General features: G+C 37.2%; 2 protein-coding genes and 2 long non-coding RNA genes across 4 annotated transcripts; 1 reads left to right on the top strand and 3 right to left on the bottom strand.

Annotated features, from left to right (window-relative positions):
- Positions 1 to 787: 787 nt before the first annotated feature.
- LOC131800157 (uncharacterized) lies at positions 788 to 3,457 on the bottom strand. The gene is made up of 4 exons (XR_009341443.2): positions 3,361 to 3,457; positions 3,216 to 3,271; positions 1,993 to 2,080; positions 788 to 1,086 (listed from the first exon to the last, which is right to left on the bottom strand). It is a non-coding gene; the product is annotated as an uncharacterized lncRNA (long non-coding RNA).
- A 93-nt stretch (positions 3,458 to 3,550) lies between these two features.
- On the top strand, positions 3,551 to 7,711 carry LOC131800077 (ATP synthase subunit gamma, mitochondrial). Its single transcript, XM_059117758.2, has 8 exons — positions 3,551 to 3,644; positions 3,730 to 3,764; positions 4,455 to 4,586; positions 4,680 to 4,898; positions 5,570 to 5,705; positions 5,994 to 6,064; positions 7,024 to 7,179; positions 7,514 to 7,711. Exons 1-8 carry the CDS (start codon positions 3,592 to 3,594, stop codon positions 7,615 to 7,617), a joined length of 906 nt encoding a protein of 301 aa, XP_058973741.1. The 5' UTR covers positions 3,551 to 3,591; the 3' UTR covers positions 7,618 to 7,711.
- Positions 7,712 to 8,763: 1,052 nt separating this feature from the next.
- On the bottom strand, positions 8,764 to 15,335 carry LOC131776401 (uncharacterized). The gene is made up of 4 exons (XR_010719149.1): positions 15,152 to 15,335; positions 14,932 to 15,046; positions 10,448 to 10,589; positions 8,764 to 9,343 (listed from the first exon to the last, which is right to left on the bottom strand). It is a non-coding gene; the product is annotated as an uncharacterized lncRNA (long non-coding RNA).
- Positions 15,336 to 20,409: 5,074 nt separating this feature from the next.
- LOC136284477 (uncharacterized) lies at positions 20,410 to 21,582 on the bottom strand. Its single transcript, XM_066174821.1, has 2 exons — positions 21,552 to 21,582; positions 20,410 to 21,345 (listed from the first exon to the last, which is right to left on the bottom strand). Exons 1-2 carry the CDS (start codon positions 21,580 to 21,582, stop codon positions 20,567 to 20,569), a joined length of 810 nt encoding a protein of 269 aa, XP_066030918.1. The 3' UTR covers positions 20,410 to 20,566.
- Between the last annotated feature and the right edge of the window lie 3,281 nt (positions 21,583 to 24,863).

The raw sequence follows: 24,863 nt of genomic DNA, 5'->3' as shown, positions 1-24,863 counted from the left end.
TTTCCCGTAACTTAAAAAAAAAAACATAATGCCTGTTATATCAATGCCTTATCAAACGATGACAAGATGCGTAATGGTGTCATGTTTTACTTTAAGCAGTGATTTCAACACGTGTTAGCCAGGCAAGGGCGGCCTGGTCGCCACAGTTGAGTGGTGTTTTTGCATGTCTTGCCTTTTTCACTAAGTAATACCTAAAGTTTTTTTTCACACTTAGGTACGAAAAATGTTTTTTTTTTTAAAGCAAGTAAGTGTTCATAAATTTCCTAACATTGACATTTTTGGGCATTTTTGAGTATCGTGCATTGAGCTTTAGACACTTTGATATAATTAAAATCTTTTGTTAAGCAACTTTTTAGGGGTAAGATTTTAGCAGCCTAGTAGCCAATGATTAGCACAATGCAATTTTTTCGTAAGTATTTTCATGCAAAGGATACAAGGTCTCAGTTGAGGCATTACTTTTCTTTCTTTCTTTTTTTTTCTATCTTATCTCCTAAGAGTTTTTAAATGTCTCACAGGTAACAGAAAGAATAAAATTTACGATAAATTCTACACCCTTTCACTTCCAGGAGTGAGGAAAAAGGAACCACCCCATTCAAAATAAATATACTTGAAAGCAGAAGAGTGATGTTAAAAGAGAGAAAGAAAACTGAGGGATTTGTTTGATTTAGCTCCAAAATCCCAGAGCTAAAATGTGTGAAATATATGGCAGAAAGTACAGAGAATTGATAATTTGATCTTAGAGGTCAAAAGTTGTGGGGAAAAGGGGAAAAAATTCTCCACTCAAGTATTTAAAACAGCAAAATAATAATATCAATAAAAAAGATAATAACAATTGTAATAATAAAAATATGATAATAATAATCATTGTATTATCATAAAGGATTAAAGAAAAAACATTTTAGAAATGAAAATCATGTTTATCTATAACTTGGTTACTAACTAAATGATTGCCATTGCCTAAACTATTACAGGATATACAAGTTCTGTACAAGGCCTTTGCAAAACTGGGAGATCCTTGTTTTGGACTTTGTGCAGGATAAATAATCCAATGTCATTTCTTTCCGGATTTTTTTATACCACTTCCACCTGGAAAAATAAGAAAGATTGTATCAAACACAATAAACTATTAATTATTTAAGCCCTTAAAGTGACTAAAGTCCAATTTCTCCTTAAAGTATCTCTGCTATGTCAAACATTAAGGTCATGAGAATATAGAAAATGATCTTCAACTCAAGAGGCTCTTGATTTTTCAACAAAATCTCCTTAACAGAACCTTCGGAAATGTCTGACAACAGCATGGAGAAAATGCATACTAATATTTAGTTGCAAAGGGTTATCATTTTCCTCTGTGAAGCAAAACTTTTTCAGAAAGGTATTATGTAAAGGGATGATTTTTTGCAAGAACAAACTTAAGTAAATTTTGTTACAAATTTGTATTTTGATTTATTTCACTAGCTAGAATTCATTTCATAATGAAAGATTCTTAGGGAAGCCATCATTTCTGTTATTTCCATGATCCTAAAGAATGATTCAGCTGTATTACTGTAACAAGAAGTTAGATGATAGTCACTCTTAGGATTTATTAACCCAAGCCTTAACATCCTAATATCAGTATCGATTTTCTCAATACTCCTCTCTATACATCCCTTTGGTACTGACAAGGAGAATTTATCTAACAATCAAAGCTTCTTAGGTTGGCAATAATTTTCTTTTATTCTCACGACTGTACTGTAGGATTTATATGTGGCAGTATTACTGTAGGAAGAAATTAGATGATAATTACTCTTAGGATTTATTAACCCAGGTCTGACACTCCAACATCAGTATCCAATTTCTCTATACTCCTCTCTATACATTCCCTTTGGTACTGACTGGGAGAATTTGTCTCACAATCAAAGCTTCTTAGGTTGCGAACATTTTCTTATATTCTCAATCATGTTGGTTTAGCAGAATTGTTGTAAGAAGAAACTAGACACTAAGCATTGTTCATACCCATTGGTCCTTTCTGAGCTGCTTTAGCCTTTGCTTGTTCCAGTGCCTTTTTATCAGCCTTCATCTTCTCCTGGTGTGCCACCTCATCCTAAAAAATTGCTAAAAAAATTACTATAGGTAACAACATGATTTTGAGTACAATTTTGTGTGAATAAGCTCTTGTGAATTTTTTTGTAGAAGCCCATAGGGCAAGTGCAATTTGTAGTTGTTGAAAAGTGCTTATTACACCAAACTGCAAGAGAAATCATTTTATTACTTGTTAATCATGTACATGAAAAAATATTACAGAAAGTTGAAACAGAAAAAATTTTGAAAGCATGCATGCACTTTTTGTAATTTGCCCTCGCGTTACAACTTTGCACTCATATAACTTGAGAATGCACTTGTTTTCAGCCAATCAGAAGTGTGTTATTTTTCAAATACACTATTACCCTTGTATACAGCATGATCAGAAACTTAAGGTGTCCCCACCAAGTTCAAATTCTATTACTTGCTTCTCTGGGATAGGTTTAATAACCTAATAAAATGATTAACATTCCCAAGATCTTATTAGTAATTCTCCTCACTGTCTGCCATACAATTCTTATGAAGTTAGTTCTGGAAACTTTGTATTGGATCAACTGATCATCCTTTGTTGATGTTTCTCCTAACTTGTCTGTTTGATATTGCATTGAAATTGTAAGGAGAAATTATTTCTTGGTCACTGATGGGAGTTAAGGGGTTAATCTGAAAATCTATTCCACACCACGACTACCTCTTAACAGTATACCTCCTTAGGCTCTACAACAGACCTTCATACAACCCCTTCCCCCAATGAGTTTCATCCCACTACCCCCTCCCCCACAGCCCTTCTACATGACACATTCTAGAAGCTTTGATCGAGAGGAAAACGAAGTTTATTGTATTTCTGAAAAAATGTATAGTCTTAAAAATGAAATTTTTGCTTGCGCACCATAGAATATGAAGAAATCAATCTGCCTTCTAACAGCTTTTCATTGAAAACCCCTTTAACTTAGATGAGCGCCCATCAAAGAATGATCGTGTGTAGCCCTAGAGCTGTCTCACATTTATCCTCACCATCGAAAGGCAGCGTATCTTTTGATAAGTAACAAAAAATTAAAGACAGATACAACTCAAATTAGGGATAAAATTGAATTATAACAGCTGCACGCCTAAGTATTTGAACGAATTTGTCGTTCGATTCCTAACATGCAAAATTGTACCTCATCCAGTTCCTTCTTTTCTTTCTTGGGCTGTTTGAGTGGTTTTTTCTTTCCTCCTGCGAAAAATGGTAGATCAGTGGACTTCATAATAGAATCAATTAACAACATACCAGCAAAAGAAGTCGGAACTTAATCTAAAAATTACCTTCCCGACCCGACATTTTCACCCCTATTCCTTGTGATTTTCGAAAATACAAAACGTGTTCAATTTAATTGAGCCTGCGATAACAAACTTTGATTTTCTTAACTAAGTTCTAATTGGTCAAGTCATCAAATTCTAATTTTTGACCAATGATATTCTGTTTTGTAAAGCGATTGGTTAGTCAGCGGTCCAATAAACCCACGTGACCGAGTGAGGGACGCACAGACATCCAAGATGGCGGCTAACACGGTCTTCATTCGAGGAGCTGTTTTTAGGCCAGCATCATGGTGAGAAACTGAACTTTTACGGGTAACGGATATGGCAATTTCCAGATTTTTCTGAGTGCTGTATTTTTCTGTTCTTTTTTTGCAGTCCAGCCGTAAGGAACATGGCAACATTGAAAGATAGTAAGTTAAAATATCAAACTAATTTTGTGTTGATCGAGCGATTCGATGTCGAGAATAACTGTGTTCTTGCTGAAGTTGATTGTTACGGCAATAAAGGGATAAGAAGCCTTAGGTTCTCAAGAAGAAAAAAAGATTTTTCACGTAATGAAATCTCTTTCACAGTTGATGTTTCTAAGAGAGTAATCACAAACAAGCAATTTGTGTTGCAGCGCACAAATATTACGCCTCCTCGTCCGGAGACATGTGAAATTTGTCAAAAATCAATGTATAAATATCATAAGTTAAGGCGTTTAAGTGCCATGCAACAGTGTTTTTTTAGAAATTATGACATTTCTAGTTTTCTTAGTTCGTTCCATGCGTTATTTTTTGTTCATTTTTAAGGTCTCAGTTACTTGTCGCTCTTTGAAATCTTATCTAATAATACTGTACTTGACCATTTAATTCTCAAGATCTGATTGTCAGCACTCCCTTCTAGCTGTTACACATTTCCGTGGATAATAGTAACAAGAATTTGTTGTCAGATCAAAATAACAACAACTGCCTGATTAGTTTAAGTATTCTCATTACTTGTTTACTAGTCAGTGGGTGGATATTTTTGGAAGACATTACCTGTGGATCACTTAAAGGACTTAAAGGGTTAACTGCATTGTGCCACCACTTACTTTAAAAACATTATGCTTTTAAATTTAGTCTCCTTGCGATTAAGGAGTGTGAAAAATATCCAGAAGATTACAAAATCCATGAAGATGGTATCAGCTGCCAAGTTTGGTAAAGCAGAGAGGGAATTACGTCCTGCAAGAATTTATGGAGCTGGTGCTTCAGGTATGTAAATTTAACTGAATTCACGTCCACTCACATGAACATGTGAGCAAATGCTTTTGTTGATCTGATCGCGGCTTACATGTTTTTCCTCAGCTTTGTATGATAAAGTTGAAATCAAACCAAGTGATGCGGACAAGACAACACCCAAAAACCTCATAGTTGTGATGTCATCTGATCGTGGATTATGTGGTGGGATCCATTCTAGCTTGGTGAAGGCTGTTAAGGCTGCTTTGGGAGAAAAGCAGGTTGATGACAGTACAAAAATTGTGGCATGTGGAGAGAAAGCAAGGCAGTTGTTTCTACGAACACATGGTAAGTGGATAGAATTTCAAGGAATTTATTGATTAATCCAGAGCAGGAAACAGTGTATAAGCTGAACTTTTTTCTGAAAATTTCCACAACAAATCCGGGGTGTGATTTATCTCTGAGAGCATCTGGTGAACATGCCACAAACTTGCTTAACCCTTTCACCCCCACAAGTGACCAAGACAGAATTTCTCCTTACAATATCAATACAATATCAAGCAGGCAGGTGATGAGAATAGAGAAGAATATCAATCATGGGATTATTAGTTGATCCAATACCAAATTCTCGGAACTAACACCACAAGAATTGTATGGCAGATAGTAAGGAGAATTACTAATCAGATCTTGGGAGTGTAAGGGTTAAATTAGCACTATCTGTGGCAATTTTCATAAGTGAAGTCTTTATAGCAAACTAAAAAGAGGTAATTAACCCTTTAACTCCTGTGAGTGACCAAGACAGACTTTCTCCTTTCTATATCTATACACTATAATGCAGACAAGTGATGAGAATAAGGAAAAATATCAATTGATCTGATACCAAATTCTCCAAACTAATATTGTACCCTATATATTAAGGACTGGGGAAGTTGTTTCTTATTGGTTTTGTTCATAATAAACCGTCTCCTAAAGATTTCTTTTTAGCTTTCTTTTTAAATATATTTATTGTTTTTTGTTAGGTGACTACTTGCTGATGAGCTTTTCAGAGATTGGTAAAAGGCCTCCTCAGTTCTGTGAAGCCACCTTCATTGCCCAGGAAATCCTTGATAGTGGATTCCAGTATGATATGGGAGAGATGTATTATAACTGGTTTAAGTAAGTTGTGCATATTCAGGGTTGTTGTGTAGTGCCAAAAAAATTTACTGCATGAAAATGTGGTGATTACCAGCTGGATTTTCCAGCTGGTGATCATGTCACAGACACGCAAGGCACCTTCTGTGAGGCACCATCTTTGAGCAGCCTAACTTTGAATTTCAGCTGGTAGCCTTATCTCTTAGCTTTAGCCCTGCATGTGTATTCTTAATGGTACAAGAGAAATATGAGAAATTTTTCACTTCAGTATTTGTGAGTGAAAGACAAACAAAGTGTTTTTTTTTTCATCAGGTCGGTGGTTTCATACAAGACTCAGACAAAACCACTTCATTCATTTGATACTTTGAATTCTGTCTCAGGAGGTGAGGAAAAATAAATGAATTTGTTTAATCATCATCAAGTATAAGCATTTATTTCAATTGTTTGAGTGATTATAAAAAATTAATTCATGCATTCTGATTGATCAAAGTGTGACCTACCTTAACACTATACCTCCTGTGGATGACTAAGACAGAATTTCTCCTTACAATATCCACACAATATCATGCAGATAAGTGATGAGAATAAAGAAAAATATCAACAAGGCCACTGCTAGTTGATCCAATACCAAATTCTCTAAACTAACATTATTAGAACTGTATGGCAGACAGTGAGGAGAATTTATGATGAGATCTTGGGGAATGGAAGGGCGAGTACAAGAGACCAAAGCAAGTAGATTATGCGACTGTGGCCATAATTTCTTTTATCTCTTTATTTTTTGAGATAGCATGGGCTAAAAGTGAAGAACATGCTTTGCTCTATAATCTGTTGAATGAAATTTTCCCTACTTCCAACAACTGGCTTTGTCATTCAATCAGCATTAGCACCCAACCAATATATGGCAGGCACAGATGTGACCCTTGTCCAAGCCCGAAATTTTCCTAAGCTTCTTTTTGTGCAGTTTATTCAATAGAAATGTGCACTGTAGCTGTGAGGAAAATTGTGGTAGTTATTTGTTTATCATGTGAAGAATTTTCTCAAACAACTGTCATTTTTCTCAGTTTTACATTTTGGTAGCTTTACTTGTATCTCTGGGGCAAGTAACTCTTTGACCCGTATGAGTGACTAATGTCTAATTTCTCCTTACGTTTTTACCCCGAATCACTTGAGGTCAGGAGAACAAAGGAAATGATCACTAGCCAAAGAACCTCTTGATTGTTTAACAATTTCTCCTTACTAGCACCTTAAAAAATGTATGGAGAACAGTAAGGAGAATATGGCTACTGATGTTAGGGTGTAAAGGGTTAAAATTTAACTTTTCTTGTGGATTTTGGATTCTCAGACACTCTGAGTACCTATGATGACTTGGATTCTGATGCGATAAAGAACTACTCTGAGTTCTCTTTGGCTAGTCTTTTGTTTTATGGCATGAAGGAGGGAGCCTGCAGCGAGCAGAGCTCTCGAATGACTGCAATGGACAGTGCTAGTAAAAATGCAGGTGAGTAAATTTTCAAACACTCAATTGCAAATTGCTCTAAAGTGCTGGATAACGTGTTATCGATCAAATTTGGGTTCTTCTAAATGATTTGTAATCCTAGCCATCCAAGATACTGGATGGTAAAATTGCAACCTAGTGATGGTTTTTTGTAAAAATTCCCCATATCTCTTGAAGCGTTTGCTCTACAGAGCTCATTCAGTGATCAGTTTTATCTTCCAATATTCATAACTGTTGTTCATGTGATTTGGTCAGATGAGTATTTCAGCCCCAAAAGGGTGTGCAAAAGAATTTTACCCTCATCAAAGTTTACTTACTGTTTCCATCTCTCTTAAAGGTGAAATGATTGACAAGTTGACTCTGACATACAATCGAACTCGCCAAGCTGTGATTACAAGGGAATTGATTGAGATCATCTCAGGAGCTGCTGCACTAGATTAGATTGAGAACTTTTTATGAAAATGATGTCTTAAGTAATGTTTGTAACTGTTGAAATAAAGAAGCCCTTGGAGGTGTGTTTCCATCCTTGACAAAATTTGGTCTTGAATTGTACTCACGATAATGAATATCAAGTCATCTCAACTAAGGACAACTAAGCTTATTCAAATGAAATATCAGGCTATAGCTGCATGACAACCAAGCTTATACAAATGACATATCAGGTTACCACTGCACAACAACCAAGTTTATACAAATGGAATATCAGGTTACAGCTGCACAACAACAAAGCTTATTCAAATGGAATATCAGGCTACATGCATTTTTCCTACATTCGAACACTTGAATTTCAATGATTAACTCCTATCAGGTAAATGTGGCTTGTATGGTAAGGTTCTAAAGAAGGGAATGGGGGTGAATGGGAAAAATACAAAAGAAGAAACACTCATTTTCTACAGTGCCTCTATAGTCTATTTGTGAATGACAGATCCCCTCACCATTCACCTGAAAACCATGTGATCCCCAAAAAATCATCTCAGCCCCTGCCTCTCTCGGCGATAGAACTGGTCACTTATTGTCATGGTCTGTGCCAATTATTTTCTGTAATTTAAGTGTTTGTGTCTGGCCCTCACTTAAAAACTTGATTTAATTCAAAATTGTCAACTACCAGACAGTCTGTGGATAAAATGTTAACCTGTTAATTCTCAAGATCTAATTGTCAATTCTCCAATCTAGCTGCCACACATTTCTTTTTAAGTTAGTTATGAGGGTTTGATGCTAGATCAAGATAACAACTTCTACCGGATAAGTTTGAGTATTCTCATTACCTGATTGTTGGACAATTTATGGATATTATAGGGAGAAGTTACATGTTAATCACTTCTTGGAGTTAAAGGGTTAAAGGAGAAGTAACCTAATGGCCACTTGTGACAGTAAAAGTGATAAATCTCCTGAGAAAGACAGATTTTCCTTTGTGTAACTACAATACAAAGAGAAACCTGTTTTAATTCAGTGATCCACTTTTATTTTCCCATCATTAAACAGCAAAAACCCATATTTAACCCTATAACTCCCACAAATGATTAACAAGTAACTTCTCCCTATAATATTCAGTCATTATCCAGTAAACAGGTAATGACAATACCCAAACTTATCAGGTAGAGGTCATTTTGATCTACCATCAAATCCTCATATCTAACTTAAAGACAAACGTGTAGCAGCTAGAGGGGAGAATTGACAATTGGATCCTAGGAGTTAAAGGGTTAAAATCCCTTTACTGAAATTAGAGCATGATCACTACTCCATGTTGCAGGCAGCTTTTTCCTTGAGCAGAGCAGTTCAGTATCCAAACACCTTCATTGATATTTTTGTCTCCATTGTCTGCCCTCCACAAAGCTTTTTCCTTATGCATTTTTGTATCCTGATCCTCCTCAACCAAATCCTATTCTGGAATCAGGAGAACTGCAACCATCTTGTCCATTGCCAATGATACCCATTTGCACCCTGCTGAAACTGTCCCCAGCAATGAGGGCACATAGTGAGTCTGCTTCCTGATCCACTCCCAAGGACCTGGTTAACCCATTGAGCTTCATGCCAAGGCAGATCTTGGTGAAGGAAGTGCTTCAGTAGGTTAGTAACATGGCCTCCAAGTAATCCAATCTCGTGACTCCATTTTAGGGAGAGACTGAAGACCTCAAGACCACACTTTTGAATCCTAACTGAAGGTGTCCTGTGAGATAACGAAATTTCAACTTAGTATCTATTGCATTGGTATTGCTTCACTTTGCTCTATGAGTGGTTCAGCTAACATGCAACAATCTCTCACCTGGTCAGATGCTATACTTAACCCAATCATGACTTCATCCTTTAACCACTAAGAGCTGACTAGCATGTAATTTCTCTCTACAATATTAACCCTAAATCAAGCAGGAAGGTCACAAGAATAAAGGAAATAATCTAATAATCATCAACTGAAGAAGCTCTTGATTGCTTCATTCTATTTGACATGTTTTGTTTTCATTTTTGTTTTAATTTGGAGTTATTAGTTGCTCATTGCCATTGTCTTTTATGATTACTTTATATACTCAATTGAAATGCATGCTACATTTAAGAGTTACTCTCCTCTCAAAGTCACAAAAGGCTAAGCCATGAACTTAAGAAAATCTCAGAGGACATCCTTATTTATAAAAAGTGCCATACAAAGTGCTGCAATATCTTTACTGTATTAACACTGGGAAAGCATTTTAACCACTGCATTATATCTAGAATGGATTAATGTGATCTCCTCAAAAACAAAACAAAAACTGACTCAAAAGAGGCACTGTGAAACAAACAGGAGTGGGCAAAATTAGAGGGAAGATAAATTTAGTACCAAAAACTAAAAAAACAATGCCCCTATTAGGGACCAATCATAATTTATCACCTTAAGTTTTTTTGAAAATTGAAAGCAATGCATGGAGAATTTAATGGATTCTTTACTATAAAACAAATAGAGAAGCCTTGACTGTGCTCTGTTCTGTTGTAAAGCACTTAACCCTTTAACTCCCATGAGTGACCAAGACAGAATTTCTCCTTACAATATCAAAACAATATCAAGCAGACATGTGACGAGAATATACAAAAATATCAATTAGTGGATTACAAGTTGATGCAATTACAAATTCTCAAAACTAACATCACAAGAACTGAATAACAGACACTAAGGAGAATTAATAGTGAGATCTTGGGAGTTCAAGGTTAAGAAGCAGCTTGAGCACTCAAGCGCTTATTTCGTGCTCAAGCCACTTCCTACATGCTTTAAAACAACTGTTTCTTCAATCTATAAAATACCCACCAGCTCTCAATCCTTTGGTTCACCAGAGATTACCCATACTTGTGCACTTTTGCATCTTGTTGATATGTACATTGCACAGCTGCCATTACGCTATTTTCTGTTCCACAGTCAGTCCTCAGTTTCACTGGACAGCTTTCTAGCCCTGCAACACAGTTCAAATAGACATTGGCAATAATTTCTGGATGGTTGTTTGACCTTGTGACTGTTAGCCAAATTATTTTCAACTCCATCCATCAATACACACATGAATTGGAAATCCACAAGGCTTTGATTTGTCGTATCCGTCGACGTGCCATGTGCAGTTTAGACCAGATAAGAAATAACTTCCTCTTTCGAGGATTTTTGCCTTCCTCTGCTCACATCCTTCTGGATCCATTTCCCTCATAAGTTCAGCTACTAAATGTCTAGGAACTTGAATATTTTTAAGTCGTAGGGTATGCCACATACTTCTATATCCACCTTGGTAGCCTGGGCCTTTTAGCTCATTCATAATTTGTTCCTGAACAACGTAAGTCAAATGCTTCAACCTACAACTGGTATTTTGTCAATCAGATCCGTACACACATCGTAATGCCATGACACTTAACTAAAAATTCAGTGATATCCTCTTGAAAACTGATACGAGATTATGCTTTCTTCTTCTGGATGATCGCTTACTGAACTTGAAGAAGTCAATTTAGTTCAAATCCACTACACGAACGGTTCAAACCTCGTTGCCGCCTTAGCCAGAGCTAGTTCCAGGTTCTGTTCGCTTTCAGCGACAGGTTTAGTTACCAGGGCCCAGTTGCTCGACAGCTGATTAGCGCTAACCTAAGATTAAATTTTATTCACGGTTTCTTCAATTCCTTTGTTCAAAAGCCAGTTTGGGATGATTTTCTGGATTCTCTTTAGAGCATGCAGTCATAACATTGTAGACAAACAAATTATGCTAGATATTTTTTTTAGCTTTCAGATCTGATATCAAATTTCACACTAATCCTGGGTTATCTTAACCACGCTTTGAACAACCCGGCCCAGTATTTTGGTGTGTTTTAGCTTGCTTTTGTGTATCAGAAAATTCCCTTGTGTTCTGGAAAAGATTGTTGTGTTTCAGAAGATTTCGTTGTGTTCTGGAAAACACTATTGTGTTTCAGAAGATTTCGTTGTATTCTGGAAAACATCACTGTGTTTCAGAAGAGAAATTGAGTTGTATTTTGCCCCAATAGGCCACAGTACTGATGAGGAGAGACCAACTTAAAGATAAGCTTAAGCAATCAGTCATTAGTAGATAAATGCGGATATTCCAAACCATCATTTTAACGATCAATTTTTATCCAACTGAAATTCCAAACCTTCAGACAACCTGAAAGCGATGATGAAAAATAAATGTAAACAACAGAAACGATCTTCTAAACCTTACCCACTCTACAACTGTTTTGTTTCTTTTTTATCAAGTACTAAAGATCTGGAAACTTGTCCAAAATTTGTTTACAATTTTTCTTTCTCTCACTTGCATCGGCACGGCTAGATAAACCAAAAAGACCACTGCACAAAATTTCATAGCTGCTGTGTAACTGTTTCGAGTACCCCCTGATTTCGGTGAGTCTTGACAATAACTGAAGAATATTGCAAACCCCATCCCATCAACCCTTGAAACGCCTCTAACATTAATTCTTTACAATTTCTCCTTACATGACTGCATACTCCATCCTTATGCTTTGTTGGGAGAAATTCTACCTTCATCAAACCAATCTTAATGGGCTATTTTTATGGGTTTGCTGCAACCAACTGACCAACAGCAACCAACGGTGGCTGAGGTGTGAAAGGGTACAAGCCTGGCCACCATGTAAGCTGTCAAACAAGGTTAATACGACAAGTCCCTTCCAGCCTCATAGAAAACTGCCAGTAAGACAAGGGGTCCAATAACATACCCTCCCCACCCCTTTAGCTTTCCACAGAGAGCCATTTGCAACCCACCCTTGGATAGCTTAGTGGCTGGGCTGCATGCCGGGCATTACTCTTGACGTTAAGCCCTCTGCATTTTTATCGGCGAACCTGGCTTGATGGCGGGTGATGCTCCTAACCCTAGCCATGAGGATTTTGCGGCCTCTCCTAAGCCTACTGCTTTGGACTTTCAACCACCCTCCAACTACAGGGTGTTCACCCACTATCTGAGCTCTATCAAGGCATGAACCTGACTGTCAATCTTGCAACATGTAAGGCATGTTTTTGTAAATCCGATCAGATATAGTTTTTAGGCATTAAAGAAAACTGAAAGAATTAATTAAGGAAGTCTCATCACCCTTTATCTTCACTTGGGTAACCCTCAAAGAAGGATACTCATTACAGTGGCTTTAAAAAGCGAAGCAATTAGGAGAGAGTTAAAAAAAGCCTGTTTACTCGCCTAGAAATGCCATTTTTTTGTACCTAACTTTATCATACTATCTTGAATGGGGAGTTTTTCTGTACGAATGTTTGTCCTACCGAATTTTGAAAATGTTACTGGCATTGGTCTACATACTTCATTAGAAGAAGTTATATGATTATATTCTCTATTATAGGTCAATTCCTGAGACGGTTTTTTGACTGAACGAGTTGTGCAAAATGTCTTCGGAATACGTCAAGATTAAATATATCAGTTAATTGCACGGTGCTTTGATTCAGTTAGAAATGGACTTGCAGAACATGATTTTGTTCCTTATTTCCAAAATGCCTATGCTACAACATTGTTAGGAAAGCTTAATTAGGACCATAGGAGAGCTAGAAATAATTTTCGAGCATAATTCCTTATACGCTATTTTTTGTACATATTTCATAATAGGAAAATAGCTGTGATTCAACATGATGTCAAATATACACATATCGAATTTACAACCAGCTTCTATCGCCATTATACTGATTAATTCCATTGCACCACGCATTATCTCTTACAATAAAAAATTACATCCAGTTTGGCCAGATGACGTCTTGATCGAATTCAACTAGATCTGGACCTGAGACCATCCACAGAAACTGAATCATGTCATTACAACAACGTTCAAACGCATTTACTTCAATTTGATTCGCTTTTTCATTGTATTCCTGCATCCAGTTTGCCAGAACTTTCTTTCTTCCTTTCTCTTCTTCTTACAGACGGGACTTTCTGGATGCATTGATATCACTAATTTGGGCCTAAAATGTTTCTTACGAGAAGGGTTCTTGCACTTGGATTTTCCACACACGACTTTTACCCAATGGTTTTTACGACGTTCAAATTCCAGTCCTGGAGTTTTAACTGGATAGCTTCCCACGATGTAATCAAGGCGGCAGAGATAAACTAGTCTTTTGCGTTCAACCCATCCAATTTCCACCAAGCCTGACATAAACTGGGTTTTGACATCATTGAAGATCTTAGTTACAGAAAGGTGAGGGGAAAATGAGGAAACGGTATTAGATTCTTCAGAGCCGATATGCTTGTAGGAAATTTTCGCGTCAAGCATTTCCAGTCGACCGAAACTATTTAAACACCAGTCACATTCGAGAGCTTCCATTTTGAAAAAGGCTGGTTGCTAAGCCTTGCCAAATATGGATTACTTTGTTGACATGCTAACTAGGTATTGGTCTGTACACAATTGTAAAACTGCTGACGTAGGAATTTGCTAATCCTACAATGCATTTTGATTTTTAGTCCATTAATCAGAATTTGAACTTCTGACGATTCCCTATTCAAAAGCGTTGACGGGCTCCATACAAATGTTTTTGGTCAAGCAAGAGCTGTAGGCCGAGTGTAACGCTGAAATAAGTATTGGCGGTATTTTCGGACGTATTTACTAAAACAAGCTCGCTTACTATGTCCTTTGAGCGAACTTTGAGGCATGTCTAATCGAGTAGTTACGTTCTGCGAAACCGTTAGCGCGATGGCGATCAACTGACTTCGCTCGTACGTGTCTTAATGAACTGGAAAAGCAGGCGAACTCATGGATCAGTGTAGGAGACACTGTCCACGCAGGAACTAATATAAATTCTTTAAGAACCCGTCGAGTCCTAAGCGAAACTTGTCTCGCTGCAGCTGAAACACTTAGGGTAAATAACAGTATTCAGTCTGGGAAGGAGAAGTATATTTTGGCATTGTTTATATTTTCGCTCGGGAAGGACGAGTCTTAAAGAAGTAGTCCAGTTTCCCAGACAGTTTAAACTAAAACACTTTATCTAAACTTGCGTTTCCAAGGTCATGCGTACTAGTAGTAAATAAAATTTATATTTGACTTTGTAGAGGAACGCAAATGATTCTCCTCTCGTCAATACTTGTCTACTTTGGCATATTCACAAGCTTCTGTAAATTATTTGCACAGATATCCTCGGTCTTTGAAAACTGAATTACACATGTTTATCTAATTCAAACTGCACTAGTCGCTCTGAACAAAAAAATAAGAAAAAAAAAATACAGCTTAAGAGAAATTACGTTGAGCTTCATTTCATGTTTTCTCAACACGAATTTTTGTTAAATATTGACTACTTTGTCATACCTGAATTGAATGTCGAAACTTCATCATATAATGTAGTTTTCCCCCAGATCATCGTGAAACGTTAACGACAGACGAAAGAGAAGCCAGCGTCGACAGCGTCACTGCTTCTGAAACCCTTAGAGAAGAAGAAATACAAGTGAAAAGTTGCCCAAAGTTTTTAAATTGACCAACTTCGAGTTGAAACGGTGCAGAATTTTCAACTGATTTGACAAAAACTTACTTGACGAGAGAATAGAGCTTGATAAGAAACTTGGTAGAGATTTAAAGCTTCAGTCCTGCTTCGACAAATGTTTATGAGTCTTGCCCAAACATGTCGAAAGATCATTTCAAGGTCTAATAGGTTTATGACGGAAATAGACTAAATTCATGTAACCCATTCGTTACGTGCCAATAAGTTTGTCACTAAAAGAAAATGAGAACAATTGAGAACGGTCATGAGCATTTATTGCAAGACATCTTCGCCGCCGAATTTTCTTAGAGATTCCCAATCAACCGATGTTGCAAATGGTAATGATTTTCGTGGGTTGGTGCTGACTGTTAAGTCACAAAAATCAGCGAAATAAGTAAACCGCCTGGCGTATACGAACGACAAATTGCGAGAATTGAATTTCTCTGTTCGGTCTACTGGATAAGAAGAAAAGTAGGCAAAATTTTCCGTTTGCATTTGCCGTGACTTGGTTAGAAATCTTGTCCATTTCTTCCACACGCTCTCTGCGTCATATTCTGTCGGACGAGCGTTCCAAAACAAAATTCTTCGATTTCTTTCTCTTCAAATGATCAAAGTTTATTTACTGAAGGTTTTCTCTTTTCTCTTTCAACTGGAAAATAGCGGTAAACGCTTTCAAATCCTCTTTAAAATCTTACTCTGTCGTGCCCGGTCACGCGTAACACTATCAACAGCGACGTCATGGTAACAAACTGGAGCCTGAAATGTGATTGGTTTTCCTTCGATAAAAACAAGCGAGCCGTGGGAGATCGGAGAGAGAAATCTTTATTGAACTCGATCGTCGATTGCACGTTGGGACACTGTCAAACCATCACAAGTTCACAGTTTCCAATCGTTTTTGGAAATATAGATTTTGAATGTATAAACAGAGACAACATAAACAGCCACTAATTTGCTTATCATCGATCAGAAGTCGGCCTGTCTCGATTGTGCTCTTAAAATACCGTAAAGTTGCTCACTGGAAAGCCAAAAATTACTGAGAAATTGCCAAAAAATAAAAAAACTTTGCTACCTAAATTTCAAAAGGGACCACCTAGATTCCTGATATTTTCACATAAACGTTAATTAAAAGCTATATTCTTCGTTATTTGCACATCGTCAGAAATCAAGGACATTTCGAGCCCGCTAACAATTATCAGCGGTATATCGTATTACACCGCGGAACAATAGAATATCAAGAGAATTCAATATGGCGGCGATCACAGCTCGATCTTCAAAGAAGAGTGTTTCGTACCATAACTTATACAACTTGAGCACCGCAGATCTTCTATTTGATGAAAAGAAAAAGAAAAGAAGACCTGCAAATAAATCTTTGGGATTTTTCGAGGCAGAGCGATTACATGATGTCAGAATTTTGATTTGCTTTAATTTAATTTTCGCGCCAAGACTACTAAATTTGCATTCAATGCCTGGCATATTTTTATATATTCTCGATCGAGAGCAGACGGGACCATGAGCTCCTGATTGTTATATTTTAGAAATTTTACAAATTTCCATACAGTTTCTTATATTATTTGGACGCCATTATGGACGAAATGCGCAAGCGCGGCCGCCATCTTGTCCAATATTTCTGCCGATGATCAACAAATTGCCGAAGCATTTAAGAAATTGCATGGATCGATCGAATTTTTTAGGAAATCATGGACTTTATCGTGCTTGATGCGTGTTCTAAGTCTAAAAGTTGCCAAAAAAAATTGCCTAAGGTTGTTAGAATCACAAAAAGTTTCTCCCAACACCAAACGTTGCTCAAAAGTCGCCGAGAACAATCCGGACAGGCCTTATCAGAAGGCCGGAAGCAGGAATGTGTGAAATTCTAGGGCTCAGGTAACACTTGCTGTTTGGTGATTTGAAAGAAGAAAAAAATTGTAATTTTTTTTCTCATTTTTGAGTTATTTTTTTTAATTAAAAAAATAATAACATCTATGTTAGCGTACAGAAATATATGTTATTTGCCGGCTGGGAGGTCCGTATGGTGAAAAACTGTGACCGAGGTCTTGAAGCATTTTCAAGTGAATAAAGGGGTAAGTTTCTAAAGAAACTGTGGTGCTGCGTCGGTGGGAGAGTATAGCAGGTAATTTAGTGTTAACAACTGGGTTGAAAACGTAAATTAGCCACCGTAAAGAGTAAAAAAGCTGACGTTTCGAGCCCTTAGCCCTTCGCCAATCGCTCTGACGAAGGGCTAACGCTCGAAACGTCAGCTTTTTTACTCTTTACGGTGGCTAATTTACGTTTTCAACCCAGCATTTTCAAGACCGAGGTCACAGTTTTTCACCATACGGACCGACCCTTAGCCGGTAAATAACATATTTATTGTTTTTAAACTTGACGAAATTCTTTCCGATAGAACCCGAATGACTTATGGCCGTAAATACGGCAAGATCTTCCATAAACTGAACAGTTTTTGAGTGAGTAAATGGTAGTTAAAATAGAGGTGATGCAAATTTAAGAGAGATTCCTCAGCGAAACATTTTCATTTCCGTAACGATAAAGGTGATTTAAAAGGCTTCCAAACAAACTTTGAAACATTATTTTTACAAGTATCTGTCACAATCTGACACCTGTCAATTAGAGAGCGCGCAAGAAAAAAAAATCGTAGGAACATTTGAAAACCAACAGAACTAGTTTGGCAAGGACTGTCACGACAATGTTTTCTTAAAAATCAGTTAATGATCTAACGGAAAGTATTATTTACTCTCATCGACCATTCATTCATGTACGAAGATTTACCTCTGTTCATTAAGTAAACGGCGAGGAAAGTAATTGTGAGTAAATTCAATTTTTGATTTTGAAGTTGTGGGAGTTTGCTCGTTTGTTTGCTGTAATGGCGTGTTTAACTCTGATCTTTCCTACACAAAAACTAAATTCGAACGGCACACTCCAACGAGACACAAGGGAATTTAATGCAGCCTTTTCTCAATTCCTTCAATTTCTGTTGTGCAATTTAAGGTACAAATGTCCAAATTGAACGGAATTGGACTCACCAGGAGCGTATATTTGTTGTAGAACTTAAATTAAAACTTCGCTCGCTTTTTTTTACTATGAACAAATTGCTTGAGAAAATTCAGATATTAAATGAATGAAAGTTCCATCGTTCAGTTTAACTGTAACCAAATACCTCAAGTTTCAACTTTCTGGGTACTTTTTGTGAACGATTAAAATTAATTGCAGACGGTTTTTAGGCCGCTTGTCAACCAACGTAATGACACTATTGTTTATACAAATTCATTCTGAAACCAATATTTTTCTGTCAACCAAAGTGATTTGATAGAGAGAAAAGGGAGGATTCATAAGTTATTTATCGGCTTGAGGTAGTGACCGACGTGTTTGCTTAAAAATACTGCCCAGCCGGAAAACGAGGTATATTTATGAAAAATGACAACGAAAGTTGTGATGTACTCGGCGACTCACGAAAGCGTTACCGTGGCCCGTGGGCAGAGATAGGAAAATACTGACCGGGTAAAGAACCAATCAGATTGCAAGATTCGTTACCGTGCCCTCTGAAAAAACAATAAAGTGGTTTATTGCTCGCACCAATCAAATCGTTTAGGGTATTATCTCGCACGAATCAGAGCGTCGTTTTTGTTCTTTGGTTTGAGATGTGTTCAAATTTCAACGAAGTAATGGGGGATTCGGAGAGAGCGGTTTGTAAATTGGAATCATCTTTTAGAATGAGAAATGTTGGCTTCTCTGTGTTTTTAACGTGTATTTTACCGCGCTTTACGAGAAATGCGATACTACTGGACAGATGAAAGATATCAGATTACCTATAGTAAACGTGTTACTCATGCTGTGAAAATGGTGGGTAGTTGTTCAAGAGAAAATGGAGTTCTGTGCACTATAGCACGTTCATGGTTATTGTTCCTTCACGACGAGATTGAGTGGAAAATTTTCGAATCAAATATTGCTTGAGGTGTTGATAAGTTGCAGCAAACATTTTTGATTTGAGCAGTGCTTTAACGGCAAATATCAATTTTTGATTTTCGTTATTTTTTATCATAAAAATACGGAAGTGCCAAATCGAAAATTTTTGACTTTTTTTCCTTTTGGCAGAATATTGAAACATGACTTATATTTTCACTTTAATCCTGTCAACAATGAAGAAAAAAATTGAAACTGAGCGGCAAATTTTGCTTCTCCGACAATGTTGCAGTCTGTGGCATGGCTTAGTTTTTCTATTTTCGGCAAAAGTCTAACAATTGAAATTGCAATCAATTTTCAATTTTTGTTTTCGGCCAAAGCATTGCAAATCGTTGACAGAACTACCCAAGAGGGAGGGGGAAGGGTCCATTCACGTGGTAATTTTTTTGTCTCTAACGCCCTCTACCCAGATCCCCTTCCCTCCATGTGAATTTTTTTTTTTTGCCCCTGCCCCCCTCCCTCCCCTTCCACGGTACACTTCTCTGGAACGAAGGAAGCGAGAAATTCGTATTTACCGCGTAGTCACTTTTCCAAACATGAACGACTTCAGTGCTGAGTGCATAGAGGGTCTTGTAATAACTCAAAGGAAAACACACTCCGAGGTGAGCTTATAGCTGAAAGATAGATTTCCTGACAAGAAAGGCTTTAGTTCGAGGTCAGTTAGGAGGTTTTGTTTTGAGAATAGGATACATTTACACAACCGCCTGTCAAATGATGAGCGTGAGCAGTGCAGGCGGGACGTCCCCAGCCCCTCCTTCATGGGATCAGCTTGCGTAAAAAGACCGGTGGACTTGTAGATCATGATTTGGTTCTTTATTTTCAGAATATCTACTTTCCAACATTGCTAGGAAAGCTTCATTGGGAACATAGAAGAGACAGAAATATAGTTTTTGAGAAGTTGTCAGTAAAGTTAATGATCACACCAAACTGCATCTGTCAAACAGTGTCAGCAGAACGCTTTCAAAAACTGCTCAGATTTAAATGATATTCGTAGCATTCTGCTAAACTGTTATGTAGTGGATTATTCCTACATTTGCTTCATCATGTCGTTACAACTTAATGTAAAAATCTCAGCTGCATTCGCAAGGTACAGTTTTGTTTGTGTCTTAATTCAGTCTCAATTTGACTCGGCTAGTATCTAACGCATTTACATTGATTAAACTATACCATTTTGACTGGCTTTTCCACTTCATGGCTATAATAGATCGTTCTTCATTTAACCAGAACCAGAACTTTGCATTTAAGCTCCATAAGCTTCATTCTCAATGATAAATAATAATGATTAGAATAATTATAACGATTTGTTGACAGTTTTTCTACATGGTAGCTCTAAATCCGTCATACTAACTGAAAACTTACGACTTACATGATGCATAATGCACACAGTGTTATTCAAGAAACATTCACTATTTACATAAAGAAATTAAAAACTGTTAAAAAATAAATGATGTAAGATACTATAGATACCATAAGAAACCTTATCGAGACAACTTATGAGTTTAAACGCATGTTTTCGCTGCTCTTAAGAATTGTACAACAATTATTTGCGAAAGTATTGAAGTCTGGACACCGCCTTACATTTGCGGGTAGGGCATTGAATAAAGTCGTTTGTGAGTCCTGTAAAGTACCCTTAATTAGAGAAATTTCTATCAGAGGCGCATTACTAGAGCGTAGTGTACGTTGGAGATTTTGCCTAGGTGGTTGAAGGTATTCGGGCCAAGCCGCACTAACAAGAGCTCGATGTCTAAGCTTATGAAAGTTTAATTGCGTATTTTCCAGTGTAGGTAGCCGGCCAAGCTCTAGAACGTCCCTTTCTGAGCAGAAACGATTCAAGACAAAGCCAGCAGCAGCATTCTGAATGCGTTGTACTCTTTTCTGCAGAAATGCGGTAAGGGGATAAGTGACGGAGTCATTAAAGTTAGGTCTGGATAGCACGAGGCTTTGAACAAGAGACTTCTTAGTCTGTTGTGATGTCATATTCTTGATCTTCCTGAGAGTAGCTAGCACTCTATACCATGATGATGTGACGTTGTTTACATGTTCTGTCCATGCAACGTTCTCACTAAGCCAAGTTCCTAACAATTTGAATTTCATTACTCTGTCAACTGTCTTATCTTTTAAGGTGAGAGGTGGAGTGGATCCATCAAGATTATTCACTTTAGACATCTGCTCTGTGGGATTAACCATGTGTTTGGTCTTAGTCTCATTAAGTAGAAGGTTACTATCATCTGCCCACGACTTGACGCTGCTGAGGGTCTTTTTTACCTTGTCTACACAGACATCAGGGTCTTTTAGAGTGGCGTGATGCAGCACCGTTGTGTCGTCCGCGTATTAAAAGCAAGAGGAGTCATCTTTTAGACGATCTTGCTAGTCATTCGCATAAAGATTAAAGAGAACGGGTCCAAGAATTGAGCCCTGTGGAACTCCAAATGGGACATTTTCAAGACTAGATCGTTTGTCATTGACTTTTACAAACTGTCGACGTAGCTCAGAAACCACAAAGACATCTTTAGAAGCAGCCTCCATCCGGAAAAATTGTGATCACCCTTCTGGGCACAGGAAGACCACAGTTAGAGCATCTTGAGGTGGCGCATACCACACGCACACAGCGGGTTCTACGATGTTTGACTCCCTATTGTCGACTTCGAATTGGAAACGTACCCACGACGAAATCGAGGCGAAAGAAATATATTCATCTACTCAATCGACGATCAAATTTTCCTTTCAGGATGCCTGCCAGAAGGTTTTCCTTGAATTTATCAAACACCATCGGTAGAGGAATGTCGGGATAGAATACGGAGATGTCAGGAACACCTGTACAGTCGTAGTGTTTTTCAATAATGTGCTTTTTATGTAATTTCGGTCGCTTGATACTTTCCCTACACGAATAACACGAATAACACGAATAACACGAGGTATTCATGAATTTGAAATTTTGTGCCAGGCCTGTACTATCCATTCACAACTAGACTCCAAAGCTTATTTTTTAACCGCGCGAGATCTGTGTGCAAATATAGCACGAGCTCTAAAAGTGTCAACATGCAAACAAACATGGCGACTCAGTACGATCGCACAACATGAAAAAACAAAATTCTTTAAGAGTCCTAAGTGAAACTTTCCCTGTTGTAGCTGAAAGAAAACTCAGGGTAAATATCAGTATTGCTTAACAAAAGAGAAAAGTCTGGAAAGGGAAAATATCGGCATTGTTCATATTTTTGCTCGGGAAGGACGAGTTTTAAAGAAGTAGTTCAGTTTCCCAGAAAGTTTAAACAAAAACACTTTATTTATACTAGCGTTTCCAAGGTCATGCGTACTAATAGTGCATAAAATTTATATTGGGCTTTTTAGAGGAACACAAATGATTCTCTTTCTTTTAATTCTCTGCGTGTGTCTTTAGTACGTACTTGAAGAGGATATTTAAACGCAAACAATGATTACGAGCCACGCATTATTCTCATTTTTTGGGAGAAGTTACTAAAACGGTGATTTAATTCTAGAATGTAACGACTGATAAGGAGGTTGACCTGAGCAATGGTGAATTATTCTCATATTCTATTTCCTGATTTTCGATCCAGAGGCTGAAGCGAATTCAAATCTGAGTATTTCTATGTCGAGTTAAGATACCTTTGGAGAGTCTTACAAGCCAGTATTAATAAAATCCCTTTTTGCAATTGTTGGCATGGTTTTGAATAAGATATGGTAGAGAACTGACTGATTTTGAAGTTTCTTACTCAAACAGGTAAAGGCTTTCACACAGTTTTACTAATCATTTCTAGTGAGGCAAGAAAAATTTTTGTCTGAACTGGCTGACAAAGAAACACTCTCATTGTGCAAGTTAATGATTAATTAGAGCTTTTCCTCGTCGGTCTTAATATCTAAGAGATTCTTTATTAGACAGTGTTATTTTCATATTTGTATAAAATATAGAAAACATTCCAGAAAGGATCAAATAATATATTTTTGACATGGCACCAGGAGTTTTAATATAAAGGTAAGTGCTTGTGTTGGCTAGAGTGGATGCGGAAGACGGCTTGTTAACAGTGAAAGCCACAACATTTAAATTTGTTGGAAATTGTTGATCGCCTCAGAAAGAGGCAGGGACCTTGCAATTGTTTGTTCGTGGTATCGACTAAACGCTTTTTTCTATAACATTTTTAAAACAAATCTTAGAGAAATTTTCAAAGTCAATTAACGCGCGACATGCACCACATAAATGTTTACTATTCTTTATAAATTCAAACTTCTACATTTCCTTTAAAAAATTTAAACTTCTACATTTCTTTTAAAAAGTTTAAACCTCTACATTGTGATTTGCTGAAATAAATGCAGCTTGCATGAAACACAATGCAGAAGAAATAAAGGCAATACAGAGCAAAAAATATTTGATCTCAGTGTATAAACAACCCGGAAAATTCGTCCACTAAACACCAAAGTAATTATTGGATTAGCTTCACATTTCCAAACAAAGTTCTAATACTAAGTTAGGAAGATTGAGAGCAATACTCAGTGTAAATTCTGCGAACATTTCTGACCGCCGAGCGCGTAGTCTATTTAAAACCGCGCGCCTGCCTAATTTGCATTTTATTTGCAGAATCATGATCATGCAAATCTGTCTCCCAAGCCGTCCACCGAAATATAAAGGATGAGGAAAGACAAGAGTTAGAGGAGTTATCCCATCTTGTCAATATTTGTCTACTTTGGGATCATATACACAAGCTTTTGTAAATTATTTTGCATAGATCTCTCCTCGGTCTTTAAAAACTGAATTACTCGTGTTTATCTCATTCAAACTGCACTGGCTGCACTGCACAAAAAAATAAAGGAAAAAAAACTATTGCATAAGAAAAAAAAATGACGTTTAACTTGATTTCATGTTTTCTCAACACGAATTTCTCCTGAATCGTGGCTACTTTGACATACCTGAATTGAATATCGGAACTTCTTCATTTAAATTAAAGCAGTCTTCGCTCAGGTCATCGTGAAACGTTAACGACAGATGAAAAATAAGCCGGCGTTGACAACGTCACTGCTTCTGAAACCCTAAATTAAAGAAGAAGAAAAACAAGTGAAAAGTTTTGCAAAGTATTTAACTTGACCAACTTTGAGTTAAAGCAGTGCAGGATCTCATAGAACTGATTTTACATAAACTCACTTGACGGAAGATTAGAGTTTGGTAAGAAACTTATAGTAGAGATATAAAGCTCCAGACCTGTTTAGACAAATGTTTATGAGTCTTAAGATCCTTTTAAGGTTTAATATAGGTTTAATCGAGTTTCCCCAATTAGTACCTTGGCGCTAGAACGACTAGACACAGAAATAAAGACTATGTATATATGTATATTTGTGATGGAAATAGACTAAATTCGTATAACTCATTCGTTAAGTGCCAATGAGTTTGTCACTAATAACAAATGAGAAGAACAATTACGAACAGTCGTGAACATCTATTGCAAGAAATTTTCGCCGCCGAATTTTCTCAGAGAATCTCAATCAACCGATGTTGCAAAGGGTAATGATATTTGTCGGGTGGTGGTGACTGTAAAGTCACAAAATCAGCGAGAATATGTCGTGGGTGTAATGTTCTCGTGACCCCGCACGAGTGATTCACGTTCAAATGTACTGTTGATGACATGTGGCTACGGCAGTTAGCCAAGAGGGAGCCAAAAACATTATGTGGAACCAAAAGGTCATGAAGGTGCACACGTACGTGTAGTGCTTCTGAATGTATTCGCCTTTTTGCTGATTTTTGTGACTTTAAAGTCACCACAACCCGACGAAAATCATAACT

The sequence above is a fragment of the Pocillopora verrucosa genome, chromosome 11 (genome assembly GCF_036669915.1).
Source record: "Pocillopora verrucosa isolate sample1 chromosome 11, ASM3666991v2, whole genome shotgun sequence".
NCBI lineage: Eukaryota > Metazoa > Cnidaria > Anthozoa > Scleractinia > Pocilloporidae > Pocillopora > Pocillopora verrucosa.
This window is presented reverse-complemented; position numbering and strand designations above follow the sequence as displayed.